The 14,550-nt window shown below is 54.0% G+C and overlaps 1 protein-coding gene across 4 annotated transcripts in view; it reads left to right on the top strand.

Annotated features, from left to right (window-relative positions):
- Nucleotides 1–12,930, top strand: part of EPHB2 (EPH receptor B2) — a 208,160-nt gene extending 195,230 nt beyond the window's left edge. For 3 of the 4 annotated variants that reach the window (XM_030805557.1, XM_030805558.1, XM_030805559.1), the window contains 4 exons: nt 491–640; nt 1,858–2,051; nt 3,854–4,009; nt 4,879–12,930. In XM_030805557.1, the coding sequence (XP_030661417.1) occupies nt 491–640; nt 1,858–2,051; nt 3,854–4,009; nt 4,879–4,987 (609 nt within the window). In that variant the 3' untranslated portion in view covers nt 4,988–12,930. The remainder of the gene's footprint in view (nt 1–490; nt 641–1,857; nt 2,052–3,853; nt 4,010–4,878) is intronic. The other variant, XM_030805556.1, reaches the window with a different exon arrangement.
- Nucleotides 12,931–14,550: the final 1,620 nt, after the last annotated feature.

Below are 14,550 nucleotides of genomic sequence, written 5' to 3' on the forward strand. Positions count from 1 at the left end.
AGTGAGCAGTAATGCTGGAGAGGTAGACAGGGCTGGACCTTGGAGCTCCTGGAATGCCCAAGTTCAGGACTCTCTCCTGAAAGCAGCAAGGGTTGTTGAAGGTTTTAAACTGAAAGGACAAAGAGCCCAGAGACGGGTGCAAGTAGGCAAGTCACTTGAGTACTGTGCTGTGTGAGACATGCCTCCTTGATGGGGAGACATAAGGCACAGCTGTGGGATTGAGGGCAGCTGACAATTCTTTGGGAGCTCAGAAAGGCTTTTGGAGGGACTCGAGGATGAGAAGGAGGTTTCCAGATGGCAGTGTGGGAAAAGGCACTTCATGCAGAGGGTGCAGCAGGCGTGAATGCCCAGTGGTCTGAAGCTGCATGGTGAGTTTGGGGCACAATGAGGTGCCTCATGAGATTGGGGCATCACAGGGCACAGGTGGGAGGATTAACAGGTCAGACAGGCAAGCCTCCCACCCACAAACCCTCCTCTTTCTGTCTCCCAGGGCGGGAAGATCCCCATCCGTTGGACAGCCCCGGAAGCCATCCAGTACCGAAAGTTCACCTCGGCCAGTGATGTGTGGAGCTACGGCATCGTCATGTGGGAGGTGATGTCCTACGGGGAGCGGCCCTACTGGGACATGACCAACCAGGACGTAAGTCTCCAAGGGGATGGGCAAGGCCTCTCCAGCCCGCCAGATGGGAGAGGGAAGATCGGTGCTCCTGGCCTTGTGCCAGTCTCCCAGAGTGTGGAACATAGGCTTCTGAGATCATGGGCCTGGCTCCCAGGGCAGCTGCCAGCCTGATGGTGGCTGATTCGAATGTCTGCACAGGACCCTGGACTCTCCGGGGGGTAGGAAGTAGGAAAGGCCACCCATCCACACATCAGCACGTCTTCAGGATACATGCACCTGTGGCCAGCCCCAAATGAGACCACATCTGCCCTTCAGGTGTTTACCACCTAACTGGGGGAAAAGACGATTATTCAGGGAACCAGATGTTATGATCAGGAGCTTTTACAATCAGGTGCTAAATCAGAGTAGCCTGGAGGCACTGAGGCACCGGCGGCATGGGCAAGATCAGCCAGGAAGTGATCACAGGACAAGTGGTGTTCGAAAGGTCGCAGGACGTGGAGACTTGAGAGCTTCCAGTGGGAAAGAACAGTGTGTGCAAAGGCTGAGGTGGGCTAATGCGGGATTGAAGCCAAACCAAGGGATTTCCATTAGCAAGAATGAAGACAGGAAGGACTCGAAGAAACTTCTTACACAGGGAGGGTGACCCGCAGTCGAGCTGTGGAAGGTGAATCTGGCCGTGGTGGCAGGACAGGCTGAGAGGGGTGTTTGGATGCATTTCCTTGACAGAGAAGCAGGTGGAGATGGTGGGCGGGAGCCCCAGCCAGGCTTGAGGCCATGGTGTGGGCCTGATGGGGGGAGGTATCTCATACCTGGAGCTGTAAATGGCACTAAAATCAAGCATGTGGCCACATGGGGTCAAGCAAGGAGGCAGACTGGGGAGGCCTTGGGGTCATCCAAGCCAAGAGGGGGCTCACAGACGGGAAAGAGGGAGGAGCTGGTGGAATCAGGCACAGGAGGGTCATCTTGGTGGACCCTGGGGAGAAGCTATCTCAGGGCACTGGATTTCCCAAGATTGGCAGAGGGTGGGGCAGGAACCCAGCTGCCATGTCAGATTAAGTGTCTAGATGGTGGAAACCCAGGTCATCCCATCCCTGGGGCTGCCTCCAGGAGGTGAAAGTGGTTGCCACAGCAACTAAATAGGTCAGACGTGCAATGTACTGGGGGCAAGATGGGCCTGGCAGAGGGTAGATGCCCTCAGCCCATCCACCCAACCCCACTCCACTCCTGCATTGTCCCAGGTAATCAATGCCATTGAGCAGGACTATCGGCTGCCACCGCCCATGGACTGCCCAAGCGCCCTGCACCAACTCATGCTGGACTGTTGGCAGAAGGACCGCAATCACCGGCCCAAGTTCGGCCAAATTGTCAACACGCTAGACAAGATGATCCGCAATCCCAACAGCCTCAAAGCCATGGCGCCCCTGTCCTCTGGGTAAGGCCCCGCCCTGGCCCTGCCCCAGCCAGGCCCTGCCCCTCCTCCCGTCTCCCATCTCTTCTGCCCCCACTTCAGGCAAATGCTCTTCCTTACTGCAGCTTGGGATGGGGAAGGACAGGACTAGTGTTTCTTGGGTATCTGCCCTGCCTTAGGGTGCAGGAGAGCAGAGGACACAGACCACCCAGAGGAAGAAAAGGACACATACCCTGTGAGGGGCAGAGGAGGCATCTTTTAAAGCATGGTCAGAGAGGACAATGAAGAAAAATTACCAAAGGAAGGCCAGGAGAGATGGCTCACGCCTGTAATCCCAGCACTTTGGAAGGCTGAAGTGGGTGGATCACCTGAGGACAGGAGTTCGAGACCAGCCTGGCCAACATGGTGAAACCCCTTCTCTACTAAAATTTACAAAAATTAGCCAGCCCCTGGTGGCGTGCACCTGTAATCCCAGCTACTCAGGAGGCTGAGGCAGGAGAATCGCTTGAACCCAGGAGGCAGAGGTTGCAGTGAGCTGAGATCGTGCCACTGCACTCCAGCCTGAGTGGCAAGAGTGAAACTCCATCCAAAAAATAAAATTACCAAAGGATCAGAATCTTAGTTCATGAATAGATATGCCTGTCACTAAGTTTCCTTCCTAGCTACCCTCACACTCAAACCTGGACCCTCTAACTTCCATTATATCCTCATCACACACATGCTCACACAAATCCAGTCCTACATGCACAGATGAACACACAATTAGGCACAAACACTCATGCTTGTTCACACACACAGTCTCAGGCTCTCACACCTACACACATCCATAGGCACCTGCACACACACACCCATTCAGAAGTTTGTACTCACCGTACACCCATCTGTGCCCCCACACTGAGTCAGCGTCCCCATGCCCGAGAGACGGGCTCGGCCTGAGGGGTGTTCGCTCCGGGACCTGGTGCCTCCCTTCTCCTCAAGGCTCAAGCCTCCCAGGGCAGGGCTCCATGAGGCAGCAGCTCTCCTCTGCCTTCCTTGGGTGGCTGTCACACACTTACTCCTCAGGACCCACAACCCCACAGTGTTTCAAAGGGGCGTTTGGCCAGGTGTCCTTAGGATCCAGGGCTGGCTGTAGCCAGAGACCCTTTGGGCCAAAGTCCTTCCTCCAGCACATTCTTATGAACAGATCATCGTGCTTTCTTCTGCCTGTCTCTCCTCACCATGACCCTGTGTCAGCCACCCCTAACTCTCCAGATCAAATCCCTCTGAGCTTGAAACCTCATGAGAGCCATTTCACTCTTTGCCAGCCAAGAAGTCATTCCCATTAGCGCCACCAGCCTTAGCTGGGCTTTGGAGATACAGTCTCTGGACAGTCCAGAAGGTGAGCTTCCTATAGCACAAACCAGGGTGGAGAAGGATGGAGAATGGCACTGGGAGAGGAAACTGTGAATAACCAGAGTGGTTGGTCTAGCTGAAATCCCTCCTCCTGAAAATAAGCATGGAGCTGTGTCTTCCCCTCCTCACTCCCGAGGTCCAGCCTCTCGGCCATCCCTGCAGCGCCTTCCCTAGACTTCCCAGTTGGCCCCGGCTTTGAGTTCTGAACACACACTTGCTCTCAGACACTCACATATATATGCATGCATGTTTCCACCGGTTCAAACCCATGCCCGCACTCATGCAGAAATACTCATGTACATACCCCTTCACCTGTGTTCACGTAAATGGATGCACACGTGCACATTCACGCATACGCAGCCTACAGGCATGTCCCTGCACGCTTCCTGCAAACAGGTGCCCTGACCATCTCTGTCGCCCACCCCCAACCCCAGCATCAACCTGCCGCTGCTGGACCGCACGATCCCCGACTACACCAGCTTTAACACGGTGGATGAGTGGCTGGAGGCCATCAAGATGGGGCAGTACAAGGAGAGCTTCGCCAATGCCGGCTTCACCTCCTTTGACGTCGTGTCTCAGATGATGATGGAGTAAGTGCCCAGCCACCTCTGCTTGTCACCTTAGCACCCCCTCTCCACCGGCCCCACTAGCCAAGTGGGGTAATCTGGAGGGTGAGGAATAGATCATGTCCCAATAGGGAAGCAGGGACCAAGGGGCAGGATGGCCAACTTCGGAGTCACCTGTGGACTGATACCCAGGTCTGCCTGCCACCTACAAGCTCTGTGACCTTGGTCAAATCATAGTACCTCCCTCAGCCTCCGTTTTCTCACCTACACACTGGGGGTTGGTAGGAAGGTTGAGGGAGATATAAAGGAAGCAGGTGCTTAGAAAATGCAAGCTGGCAGCCGGGTGCAGTGGCTCACGCCTGTAATCTTAGCACATTGGGAGGCCGAGGCGGGCAGATCACAAGGTCAGGAGTTCAAGACCAGCCTGACCAACATGGTGAAACCCCGTCTCTACTAAAATGCAAAAAATTAGCCGTGCGAGGTGGCATGCGCCCGTAATGCCAGCTACTCGGGAGGCTGAGGCAGGGGAATTGCTTGAACCAAGGAGGTAGAGGTTGCGGTGAGCTGAGATCACGCCACTGCACACCAGCCTGGGCGACAGAGCAAGACTCTGTCTTGAAAAAGAAAGAAAATGTAAGCTGGCTTACCCCTCCCAAAAGCAGGGGAGAGAAGGCCCCCTAGGGACCCTGATTCCTACTCAAGTGCTCTTCCACCTCACACCATAGTCGCTCCCTCCAGCTGTGGCTGCCTGCCCAATCCCCACTCCCCACTCCCCACTCCCCAGTACTCCTTGCTTTGCTGTCTTCCTCCCGGGGAAGCCCAGGCAGCTCTCTACCAGGCACAGGGCCCCTTCACCCGCACATTTCCCTAACACACGTGCTTCTCTCTCAAAGGGACATTCTCCGGGTTGGGGTCACTTTGGCTGGCCACCAGAAAAAAATCCTGAACAGTATCCAGGTGATGCGGGCGCAGATGAACCAGATTCAGTCTGTGGAGGTTTGACATTCACCTGCCTTGGCTCACCTCCTCCTCCAAGCCCCGCCCCCTCCGCCCCACGTGCCGGCCCTCCTGGTGCTCTATCCACTGCAGGGCCAGCCACTCGCCAGGAGGCCACGGGCCATGGGAGGAACCAAGCGGCGCCAGCCACGAGACGTCACCAAGAAAACATGCAACTCAAACGACGGAAAAAAAAGGGAATGGGAAAAAAGAAAACAGATCCTGGGAGGGGGGCGGGAAATACAAGGAATATTTTTTAAAGAGGATTCTCATAAGGAAAGCAATGACTGTTCTTGCGGGGGGTAAAAAAGGGCTTGGGAGATTCATGCTATGTGTCCAATCGGAGACCAAAAGCAGTTTCTCTCCAACTCCCTCTGGGAAGGTGACCTGGTCAGAGCCAAGAAACACTTTCAGAAAAACAAATGTGAAGGGAGAGACAGGGGCCGCCCTTGGCTCCTGTCCCTGCTGCTCCTCTAGGCCTCACTCAACAACCAAGTGCCTGGAGGACGGGACAGATGGACAGGCAGCCACCCTGAGAACCCCTCTGGGAAAATCTATTCCTGCCACCACTGGGCAAACAGAAGAATTTTTCTCTTTGGAGAGTATTTTAGAAACTCCAATGAAAGACACTGTTTCTCCTGGCGGCTCACGGGGCTGAAAGGGGCTTTTGTCCTCCCGGGTCAGGGAGAATGCGGGGACGCCAGAAAGGTCAGCCTTCCTGAGGATGGCCACCCCCTGGGTCTGCAGCTCCAGGTACACATCACGCGCACAGCCTGGTGGCCTGGCCCGCCTGGTGCCCACTCCCGCCAGCCCCCACCTCGAGGACTGATACTGCAGTGACTGCCATCAGCTCCGACAGCTGCTGAGAAGGGTTGATCCTGCATCTGGGTTTGTTTACAGCAATTCCTGGACTCGGGGGTATTTTGGTCACAGGGTGGTTTTGGTTTAGGGGGTTTGTTTGTTGGGTTGTTTTTTGTTTTTCGTTTTTTTTTTTAATGACAATGAAGTGACACTTTGACATTTCCTACCTTTTGAGGACTTGATCCTTCTCCAGGAAGAAGGTGCTTTCTGCTTACTGACTTAGGCAATACACCAAGGGCGAGATTTTATATGCACATTTCTGGATTTTTTATACGGTTTTCATTGACACTCTTCCCTCCTCCCACCTGCCACCAGGCCTCACCAAAGCCCACTGCCATGGGGCCATCTGGGCCATTCAGAGACTAGAGTGAGATTTGGGTATGGAGGGGGAGGCGCCAAGGTGGAGGAACTTCCCACTCCAGGACTGTTGATGAAAGGGACGGATTGAGGAGGAAGTGGGCTCTGAGGCTGCAGGGCTGGAAGTCCTTGCCCACTTCCCACTCTCCTGCCCCAATCTATCTAGTACTTCCCAGGCAAATAGGCCCCTTTGAGGCTCCTAAGTGCCCTCAGATGGTCAAAACCCAGTTTTGCCTCTGGGAGCCTAAACCAGGCTGCATCGGAGGCCAGGACCCGGATCATTCACTGTGATACCCTGCCCTCCAGAGGGTGCGCTCAGAGACACGGACAAGCATGCTCCTTCCCTTCCCTGGAGAGAAAGTGTGTGATTTCTCTCCCACCTCCTTCCCCCCACCAGACCTTTGCTGGGCCTAAAGGTCTTGGCCATGGGGAAGCCCTCAGTCTAGGGATCTGGCCACAGACTCCCTCCTGTGAGCCAACACAGACACCCGAGCAGAGCAATCAGTTAGTGAATTGAATGGAAATAAATGCTTTAGTTATAACATGACCCCTGTTCTCTGTAAGTTCCAAGGGAGACCCTGGTACCCTTGGGACGCACGTGACCCAGGTGCTAAGGGTTGCTCTTCTAAGCAGCCCTTCCTCCCTCAGGCTTCCAGAAAGCCCAGGGCCAGAGAAAACACATGGAGAACAACAGCTCCACGTGGCCTTTCTGGCCCTGGCTTGTCAAAAGCACAGGCAACAAAGGAAGTGAGTTGGAAGTGGCTCAGAACTCAGCCTTCCATACCCTAGGAATCAGGGTGAGCCCCTGCAGGTACATAAGGAGCAGAGAATTGATGAGGGTGCACTCGAAAGAGGGTCTGGGTGTCAGGTGAGCTGTCATAGTGGGAACGTGAGGGTCTTAGAGTGCCCGTGGACCCCCAGGCAGAGCCGACTCTGGTTTTCTCTGTGCAAATGAGCTCCTGCTCACATTAAAATCAGAATTGTCCACGTGGCAGGAGGAGGCGGGGAGATGGATGTGCCATGGATATCAGGTCTGGCTGAGGAAGGGGAGCCAAGGAGACTACCTCTCGGGACCTTTCCCAGATCCAAGGAGATGGCCAGTGAGAAAGATTCGGGCCACAGGCAGCCAGCTAGAAGCGCCACGGTCAGAGTGAACATCCAGCACAGCACAGCCCGTCGTCTGTCACTCACCTGTTCCGGGAGCCTGAGCTGCAAAGGGAAGGAAGGGATTAGAGAGAAGTGTGGGCCCCCCATGGGGACAGCAGGGCAAGCCACAGGGAAAGCATTGGCAGGTTTCCCACAAACTGGCCGGCAGTGGCCCAGTGGCCTTCACTTTGTGCCCCAAAGGTGCCCCACGCGGGTGGCAGCTGTCTCGGCACACAAGGTCACCTTCTGGTGGGAGCTGCCCTGATGCTCTTTAGATTAGTTCTGTCTCCCCAGCCCACCCCCCAACTGCTCTGGGGCCCCACATGGGGCTGGCAGTCAGTGCTTCCCGTCAGATGGCTTCCTGTCCTAAGCCGCTGGGCTGGTGACCACTAGCCAGCATGTCTGCCCCTCCACCCTCCAGGGCCGAGGTCCTCAGTGGCCATGGCCCCCTGCACGCCTGCTTCCCAGAGCACAGGTGCTACCAGACCTCTGTGTCTCCACTTCAGGGTAACAAACAAATGTCACTGTGACTGTCCCAGGGGTACAGGCGCTGCTCACATCTCTTCCACCCCCACCCACCCACCCCACCCGCTACCGGGGCAGTCGCCCCGCCCCAACCTCTTGCTTGCTGCTCAGCGGGGAATGGCAGGCCGTGTTGCCAAGCGCCTTCCACTTACACCACCCGCTCGCCCAGGCACACAGCTCTGAGCCACCCGCTGCCTGGTTACTAATCCTTTCCTGGCTCAACCTCCCCATGTGCCAGCCCCCGCCTGCCCAGCAGTGTTAGGGGAGTTTCCGGCTGCTGTGCACACAGTTGGTACTGCAGGAAAGAAAGCTGTCTTGTAAACACAGGCCAGGGCACCGTGGAAATGGGGACCAGCTGCTCTGGGAGGGTGCGGCTAGCAGAGCTGTGCAGCGCCAGGCTGGGTAGGAGACAGCCATGCTACCCACCCCCACCCCTACTGCTACGAAGCCCCCAGAATGGGTCATTGTTGTTGCTCGGCAGTCCTCTCCCTGGGGGATGATATCCAAAATATCAACTGGGAAGACTCGGGTAGACCAATCAGAATAGATGATGGCCTGAGTGCTGGACCAGAGGCCTCAGAGCAGGGATCCGGGTGGCGGGGCAGTAGGAGACACTTAAGGGACTCAGGGCTGTGGCTGTTTCCTAACCAGCAGTGCCTCTTACTCAGATGGCATCAGCTGAACTTTCCCCATCATTTCTAGTTGGTCCACCCTGCCACCATCTAGGGGCTTCTCTGCCACCACCTTGTGAGTAGTCACTAGCCTCACACGCCTCTCCCATCAGGGGCTCATCTCCAAAAGGCTGGGAGCTCCCACCCTGCCCAGTTAATCCTCCTGCCTGGCTGAAGCACAGGAAGGACCCAGGCCCCAGATCATCACCCACCCCAGGGCTGGGCCCTGGGCCACTCCTGGCTCACTCCAGGGCCCCTGTTGTCTGAAGATGGTACCGAAGGCTAGAAGACTCTTGCTAGGGAAGATAACGTAAATGCATTCAAAAGACAGGGTACCACATGATGCTCGGGAAAGTGCATCATGACCCCAGGGTAGCAGCCTGCTTCTGTCACTAGGGATGTGAATCTGGGGAGACACTTCCCCTCACTGAGCCGTCTGTAAAATGAGAGCATTGGACTGGGTGAGGCAGGCTGTGCAAAACACTTATACACCTTAGTCCCATGAGGAAGGAGTATTCCCCCTGCATATTTGTGGGGGAAACTGAGGCTCAGAGGGATGAAGTACTTTGCTCAGGATAACACAGCCAGGAAGGAGCAGAGCAAGGCCATGAGCTTTGGTTTTTTCTGTTTCCGACATCTCCTCTACCATGCTCAATTAGATGACAAGAAACAGTTGGTGTCTGATGCTGGCCAGTAAGAGAAAGAAAGCTCAAGTGGGCTGGGGCTGTCAGGGAGGGCTTCATGGAGAGGCTGTCTTGAAAATGACAGAGGTCAAAAGAAAGGTCACTCCAAGATGCACCTGCCAGAATGGTCCAACATAGTGAGTTGTGTGTCTGGATGGGCCAGTGGAACGGGGGAAGCGAAGGTTGATATAAGTGGAGGTTGAGGCAGTTTAGGCACGATGTACAGTCCAGCCACAGCAGGTTCTTGAGCAGGAGAGTAGCATAGTGAGCATCAGGTTCTAGGAAGAAGCACCAGTTCAGCCATCAGATGGGGCAGGATGCCTCCCAGCTACTCCTGTCCCCGAGAAGGAAGAGCCCCCGGAGCGGCCTTCATTTATTCCAGGAGAAGCCAGGCCCTGCTGCTTCAGTTTCCATCCTCACTGACGCAGATAATCCAAAGAGTCACTTCAGCTGCTTGGAACAGCAGGGTTGGGTCTTGTGCTACCTGATTCTCAATTTGGCTGATGTCTACCCCATTTCCTCCAGGCTTCTCTAGCGGTGGCAGGGGTGAGGTGGGGAGAAAGCTGCCAGGCACCAAGGGAGCTGAGCCTGGCGGGGGCGGGCGTGCGGGTGGGCATGAGAAATTGCTCAGGAAACCCATCCCTGCCCTGGTCACCCTAGTCCTGGAGAGATCACCCAGATGTGTTGGAATGAGTCTGGGGTCCTGTCTTTTCCAATAATGTGTTATCCTGGGGAAACCCAGAGGGAAGTTGAGGGAGCCCCACTGTGCTGTGTGATGCTACACACACATGCGAATGCATCACCAGGCGGCCTTGATCCAGCCTTCTGCAAAATGTCTTCTGCCATCAAACTTAGGGTGGAGAATGGTCTTGCAGCTGCCAGTTTTTCCTTCAGGGAAACTAAGCTTCAGAGTGTTGGCTGCAGAAAAGGACTTGGCCTTTGACACATAACAGGAAAGAGAGTCGGCTCTGGGCACACCCCTTCAGAGGCTAATCTCAGGAGGTTGGAACCACAGGGATTGCAATAATCGCTGAATACTTACCATATGCCAGGTTCCAAAGCATTATGCTCTCCACTGTACAAGTGAGGAAACTGATTCCCAGAGGTAATTCCCAGAAGATTCCAACCAGGCCATCTGTCTGCAGTCCTTCCTTCCCACCTCCTTGGGATTTCTCAGAATGTTTGCCATCGCCCACCTGTATTAGAATCTCCTGGGCTATTCATTGTTTAACTTGCAGACTCCTGGGCTCCACCCCAACCCCCTAAATCAGAATCCCTGCGGTTGGGCCCCAGAGTCTCCATTTTTTGACAAGCTCCTCCAGGAGCTTCCTCCAGACATGGAAATCCTCACTTGACTTCCCCCACAACAAACTGCCCTGATGTCTGCAGAGAGAGGGTCTGGTGTAGACAGGGATTAAGAAAAAGCAGGACATTTTCAGATAGGATGCCCAAACCCAGACACAGATTAGGACCCATGAAGTAGGGGGTAGAGCTGACCCTCAGGAATGTGCCCAGACAGAGCTAAGCTTTCAGGAAAATTAGAAAGACCCTCAGACCCAGAGTCTGTCTGAGTTTAGCTTCGCAGCATGAAGGCTGCCTCGAGAAAGCTGATATAACAAGAAGCAGCAGCAATTTAATACTTTGGAGGGGGCCAGCAGCCCACTCAGGGCCACCCTGGGAGACCCCACAGACCCCAAGGCTATGGTCCAGGCCTGCTCACTCAACACCTGGCCAGGTGGGGCAAGCACAGGCAGGGTGCGGCTTCCAGCTGGACCTAGAGCTACAGATGCCCCACCACCACTACCAAGCCCGCCTACCCAGACTAAGCATGGCTTTTCCTGGAGGAGGGAGAGAGCAAAGGCCCTGTCTCTACCCAAGACCTAACAGCCCCTGTTGAAGGAGAGGGAGCAGGAGAGGGAGGAGGGAGGAGGTCACAGCCAGGACCACATACACTCTTGGGGGCCCTGCTGAGACTGCAAGAGTCAAGAATTCTAACGTTCCACAGGTGAAAGATTCCAAGATTCTAGGATTGCAAAGCCCCGTCATTCTAAGATTCCAATGGAACATTCCATGTTTCTAAGATTCCATCACGCTATGATTCTATGCTGCTAATTCTTGAAATTTTGAGTCTCATTGTTCGTTGCTGGTCCCCAAACCTGTGGACCCTAGCATTTTTTTAAAAGCACAAAAAAAAAGAGCAAGAAAGAGAGAAAGAGATGGGGAGGGAGACAGCTGAAAACAGATACTAAGAAAAGCTCCATCCCTTGGATCTGAGTTACAGATGCACCTTGGCAAGGGCCAAAGACCCTCCTTTTGAGTGGGGTGCAGAACGTCTTTCCCTGGTAGAGTGGCAGAATTGCATGCATCAGGCCTTCCTGGGGGGAAAAGGGGCTGGTTGTTCCAGGCTACAGCTGAGTAAAGCCCCACACAGGCCACAGTGCCCACTGGCTAGTGGACCTAGGAGCCAAGCAGGGTCCCACTGGCTCAGTCTGGGGAGGGACTCATCTGGGGTGGAATTTCCGTCCCTGCAGTGAGGAAGCTGCAGGACCAGGAATTTGCCTTGGGAGACCCCCCGCTGAGGAATATTTCCGAAGCAGAACCCCTTCCTATTCAGAGCCAGAGTCTTAACACTGGACAACCACAGGGTCTTGCTGCAAACTCCAGAGCCAGGTGCCTTCCCTCTGACATTTGGGGCATAGCTTCCATGGCCACACAGCCCTCGCCCCCTTCCAAGACCCCCCTTGACCTTTCTAATCTTAGTCACTGCCTTCCAGAGCTGGGAGGCCACACGGCAGAGGTGCCTGTGAATCACTCCGTGATCAGCCTGGCCACTTTCCCCTCTGTAGAGAGGGACTCTGATGGGCAGGGGGCACCAAGTTGAGCCTCTGAGGCTGGCCCAGCATAGGCCTGGCAGGGACGTTCACTCACAACCAGCCTTCTTGGACCCCAGAGAAGAGTAATTACCACTTGGTCATGCCCAGCCCCCAAATCATAATCATAGCTGCTATTTCTTGAATGCCAGCAATGTGCCAGGCACCGTGCCCAGCTTTTTATACGCAATGTCTTGCCTAATCCTCACACCTCTGTGAGACAGGTACAATTACTACTCCCATTCCACAGACCAGGAAACTCAGAGATGTGACATGGTGGCTCTTCCAGGTCACACAGCCAGTAAGTGGCCTCTGACCCCAGCACCCCCCTCTTAATCACTATGCTATGCTGCTACCAGTGGTACACACTCAGCCCCTCTCCACTGTCAGATCCTTTGCCAGTCAAATCCCAGATCCCCGGGGGTCACTGTGGCACCCTCTTTGAGCGTGGCCTCCCTGGAGCTGCTGTCAGAGCCACGGGCTGTGGGAGTGAGTATGCACACTCCTTCTCCTGAAGTGTCTGCCCCAGCCTGAGCTATGCAGACCGGAGCTCTCAACCAGAGTATGGGGCTGTCTGGCAGGGTTTCCCAGAACCCTGTTTCCTGTGGTCATAAATATGGGTTTTCCTGACAATGTTGGGAGGTCAGGGACTGATACAGCTGGGGTTCCGACGGCCATGGGTCAGACCTGGCTCCTCTGGACCCCACTGCTGTGACCAAGGAAATCTCACCAGCTGTGTCCAAGATCAACCCTGACCCTGTTACTCCAATGCCTTTGTAGGAGTATTTTTAGCAGAACCTTTTTTTGCCCAAAATAAATGTGAATTGTAAAAATTACCACTTGGACTCAGTATTTCTTTTTCCTCTGAGGTTCCCCAGAGAACAAGTAGGAGCTCTCAGAGGCCCTGAGCAGGGTTCTGAAGTATGACTAGGAGTTTTCCAGGGCTAAGAATGGAGCTAGGCTAGGGCTGGGCCTGGAGCTGGGGTTGGGGTGCGGATTTGGCCTGGGCTAGGGTGGAGTGTTGACATAAAGCAACTTTTAAGTGTTCTAAGAACACTCCATTGTGTTTTAACAGTTTCAGCTCTGCTGTGAGGGCCTTATAGTTCATATCCCAACTCTGCCATTTGTTAGCTGCCTTGCAGAGGTCACATAACTGTGCTGAGCCTCATTTTCATGTCTGTAAAACAAGAACAATTGTTTCTAACTCCTAGAGTGTGGGTGAGGAGTCAATGAGATAGAGCATGGAAAGCCTTGGCACTCACAGACATGAGCTATTATTATTGTGCTGAGCCGGAGGCCCATGATGGCAGGGCCAATGTCTATTATACACTCTTGCTGTGTTCTTTGCAACCAAGACGATGCCTGCTGAATTAGTTCATTCTCACACTGCTATAAAGAAATACCCAAAACTGTGTAATTTATAAAGAAAAGAGGCTTAATTGGCTCACGGTTCTGCAGGGCTGTACAGGAAGCATGATTCTGGCATCTGCTGGGCTCCTGGGAAGGCCTCAGGAAACTTACAATCATGATGGAAGGCAAAGGGGGAGCACACATGTCACCTGGTGGAAGCAGGGGCAAGAGAGAGAGGGAGAAAGTGCCACACTCTTTTAAACAACCAGATCTCACCATAACTCACTCACTATCACAAGAACAGCACAGTGGGGATGGTGCTAACCCCTTCCTGAGAACTCTAGCCCCATGACCCAATCACCTCCCACCAGGCCCCACCTCCAACAATGGGAATTACAATTTGCCATGAGATTTGGTGGGGACACAGATCCAAACCATATCACTTGCCTCATGCTAGACACTCAATACATATTTGTCAAGTAGATATCAGAGACATTCAGTGAGGGTTCCATGGTCAAATACATTTGGCAAATTCTGGGGTAAGGCAAGTTAATCAGATTTCTTTGTCCCAGGATATTGCAGAGTCTTAAATACGGTAAAAATGCAATGTGAATCTCTAAGAAGGTGTTACCATTTGCAGGCTTTCCCTCTGGGAGAGCATCTCATGGGACCAGTGTCCCTGGGAACATACTTGGGTAATGCTCTGGGAGTTACAGGTAGATCTGGAGCTGGGGGTTAAAGTTGGGCCTGGAAAACACTATGGCATAGAGCCCAGAGAGGGATGGGAACCAGGAGGCTGTCCTCTGATTCGCCATAATTGTAAGTTCCCTGAGGCCTTCCCAGGGTCCAAGCAGATGCCAGAACCATGCTTCCTGTACAGCCTTGCAGAATTGTGAGCTTTGAGTGAATCGTAACTCACTCATTCAATCATTCATTCATTCAAGAAGTACTTACTGAATTCCTACTGCACAAAAGTACTGCATTAGATGCCGTGAGGGAAACAGAAATGACTCCTGCCACCAAGAGCTTATCAGGGCATTTGGGCCACTTCACTGCCCATGAATCAGGCACCCATGGAAAGCCAAGCACTAGGCTGGTGCTGGGAG

This window comes from Nomascus leucogenys, chromosome 24 (assembly GCF_006542625.1).
Source record: "Nomascus leucogenys isolate Asia chromosome 24, Asia_NLE_v1, whole genome shotgun sequence".
Taxonomy (NCBI): domain Eukaryota; kingdom Metazoa; phylum Chordata; class Mammalia; order Primates; family Hylobatidae; genus Nomascus; species Nomascus leucogenys.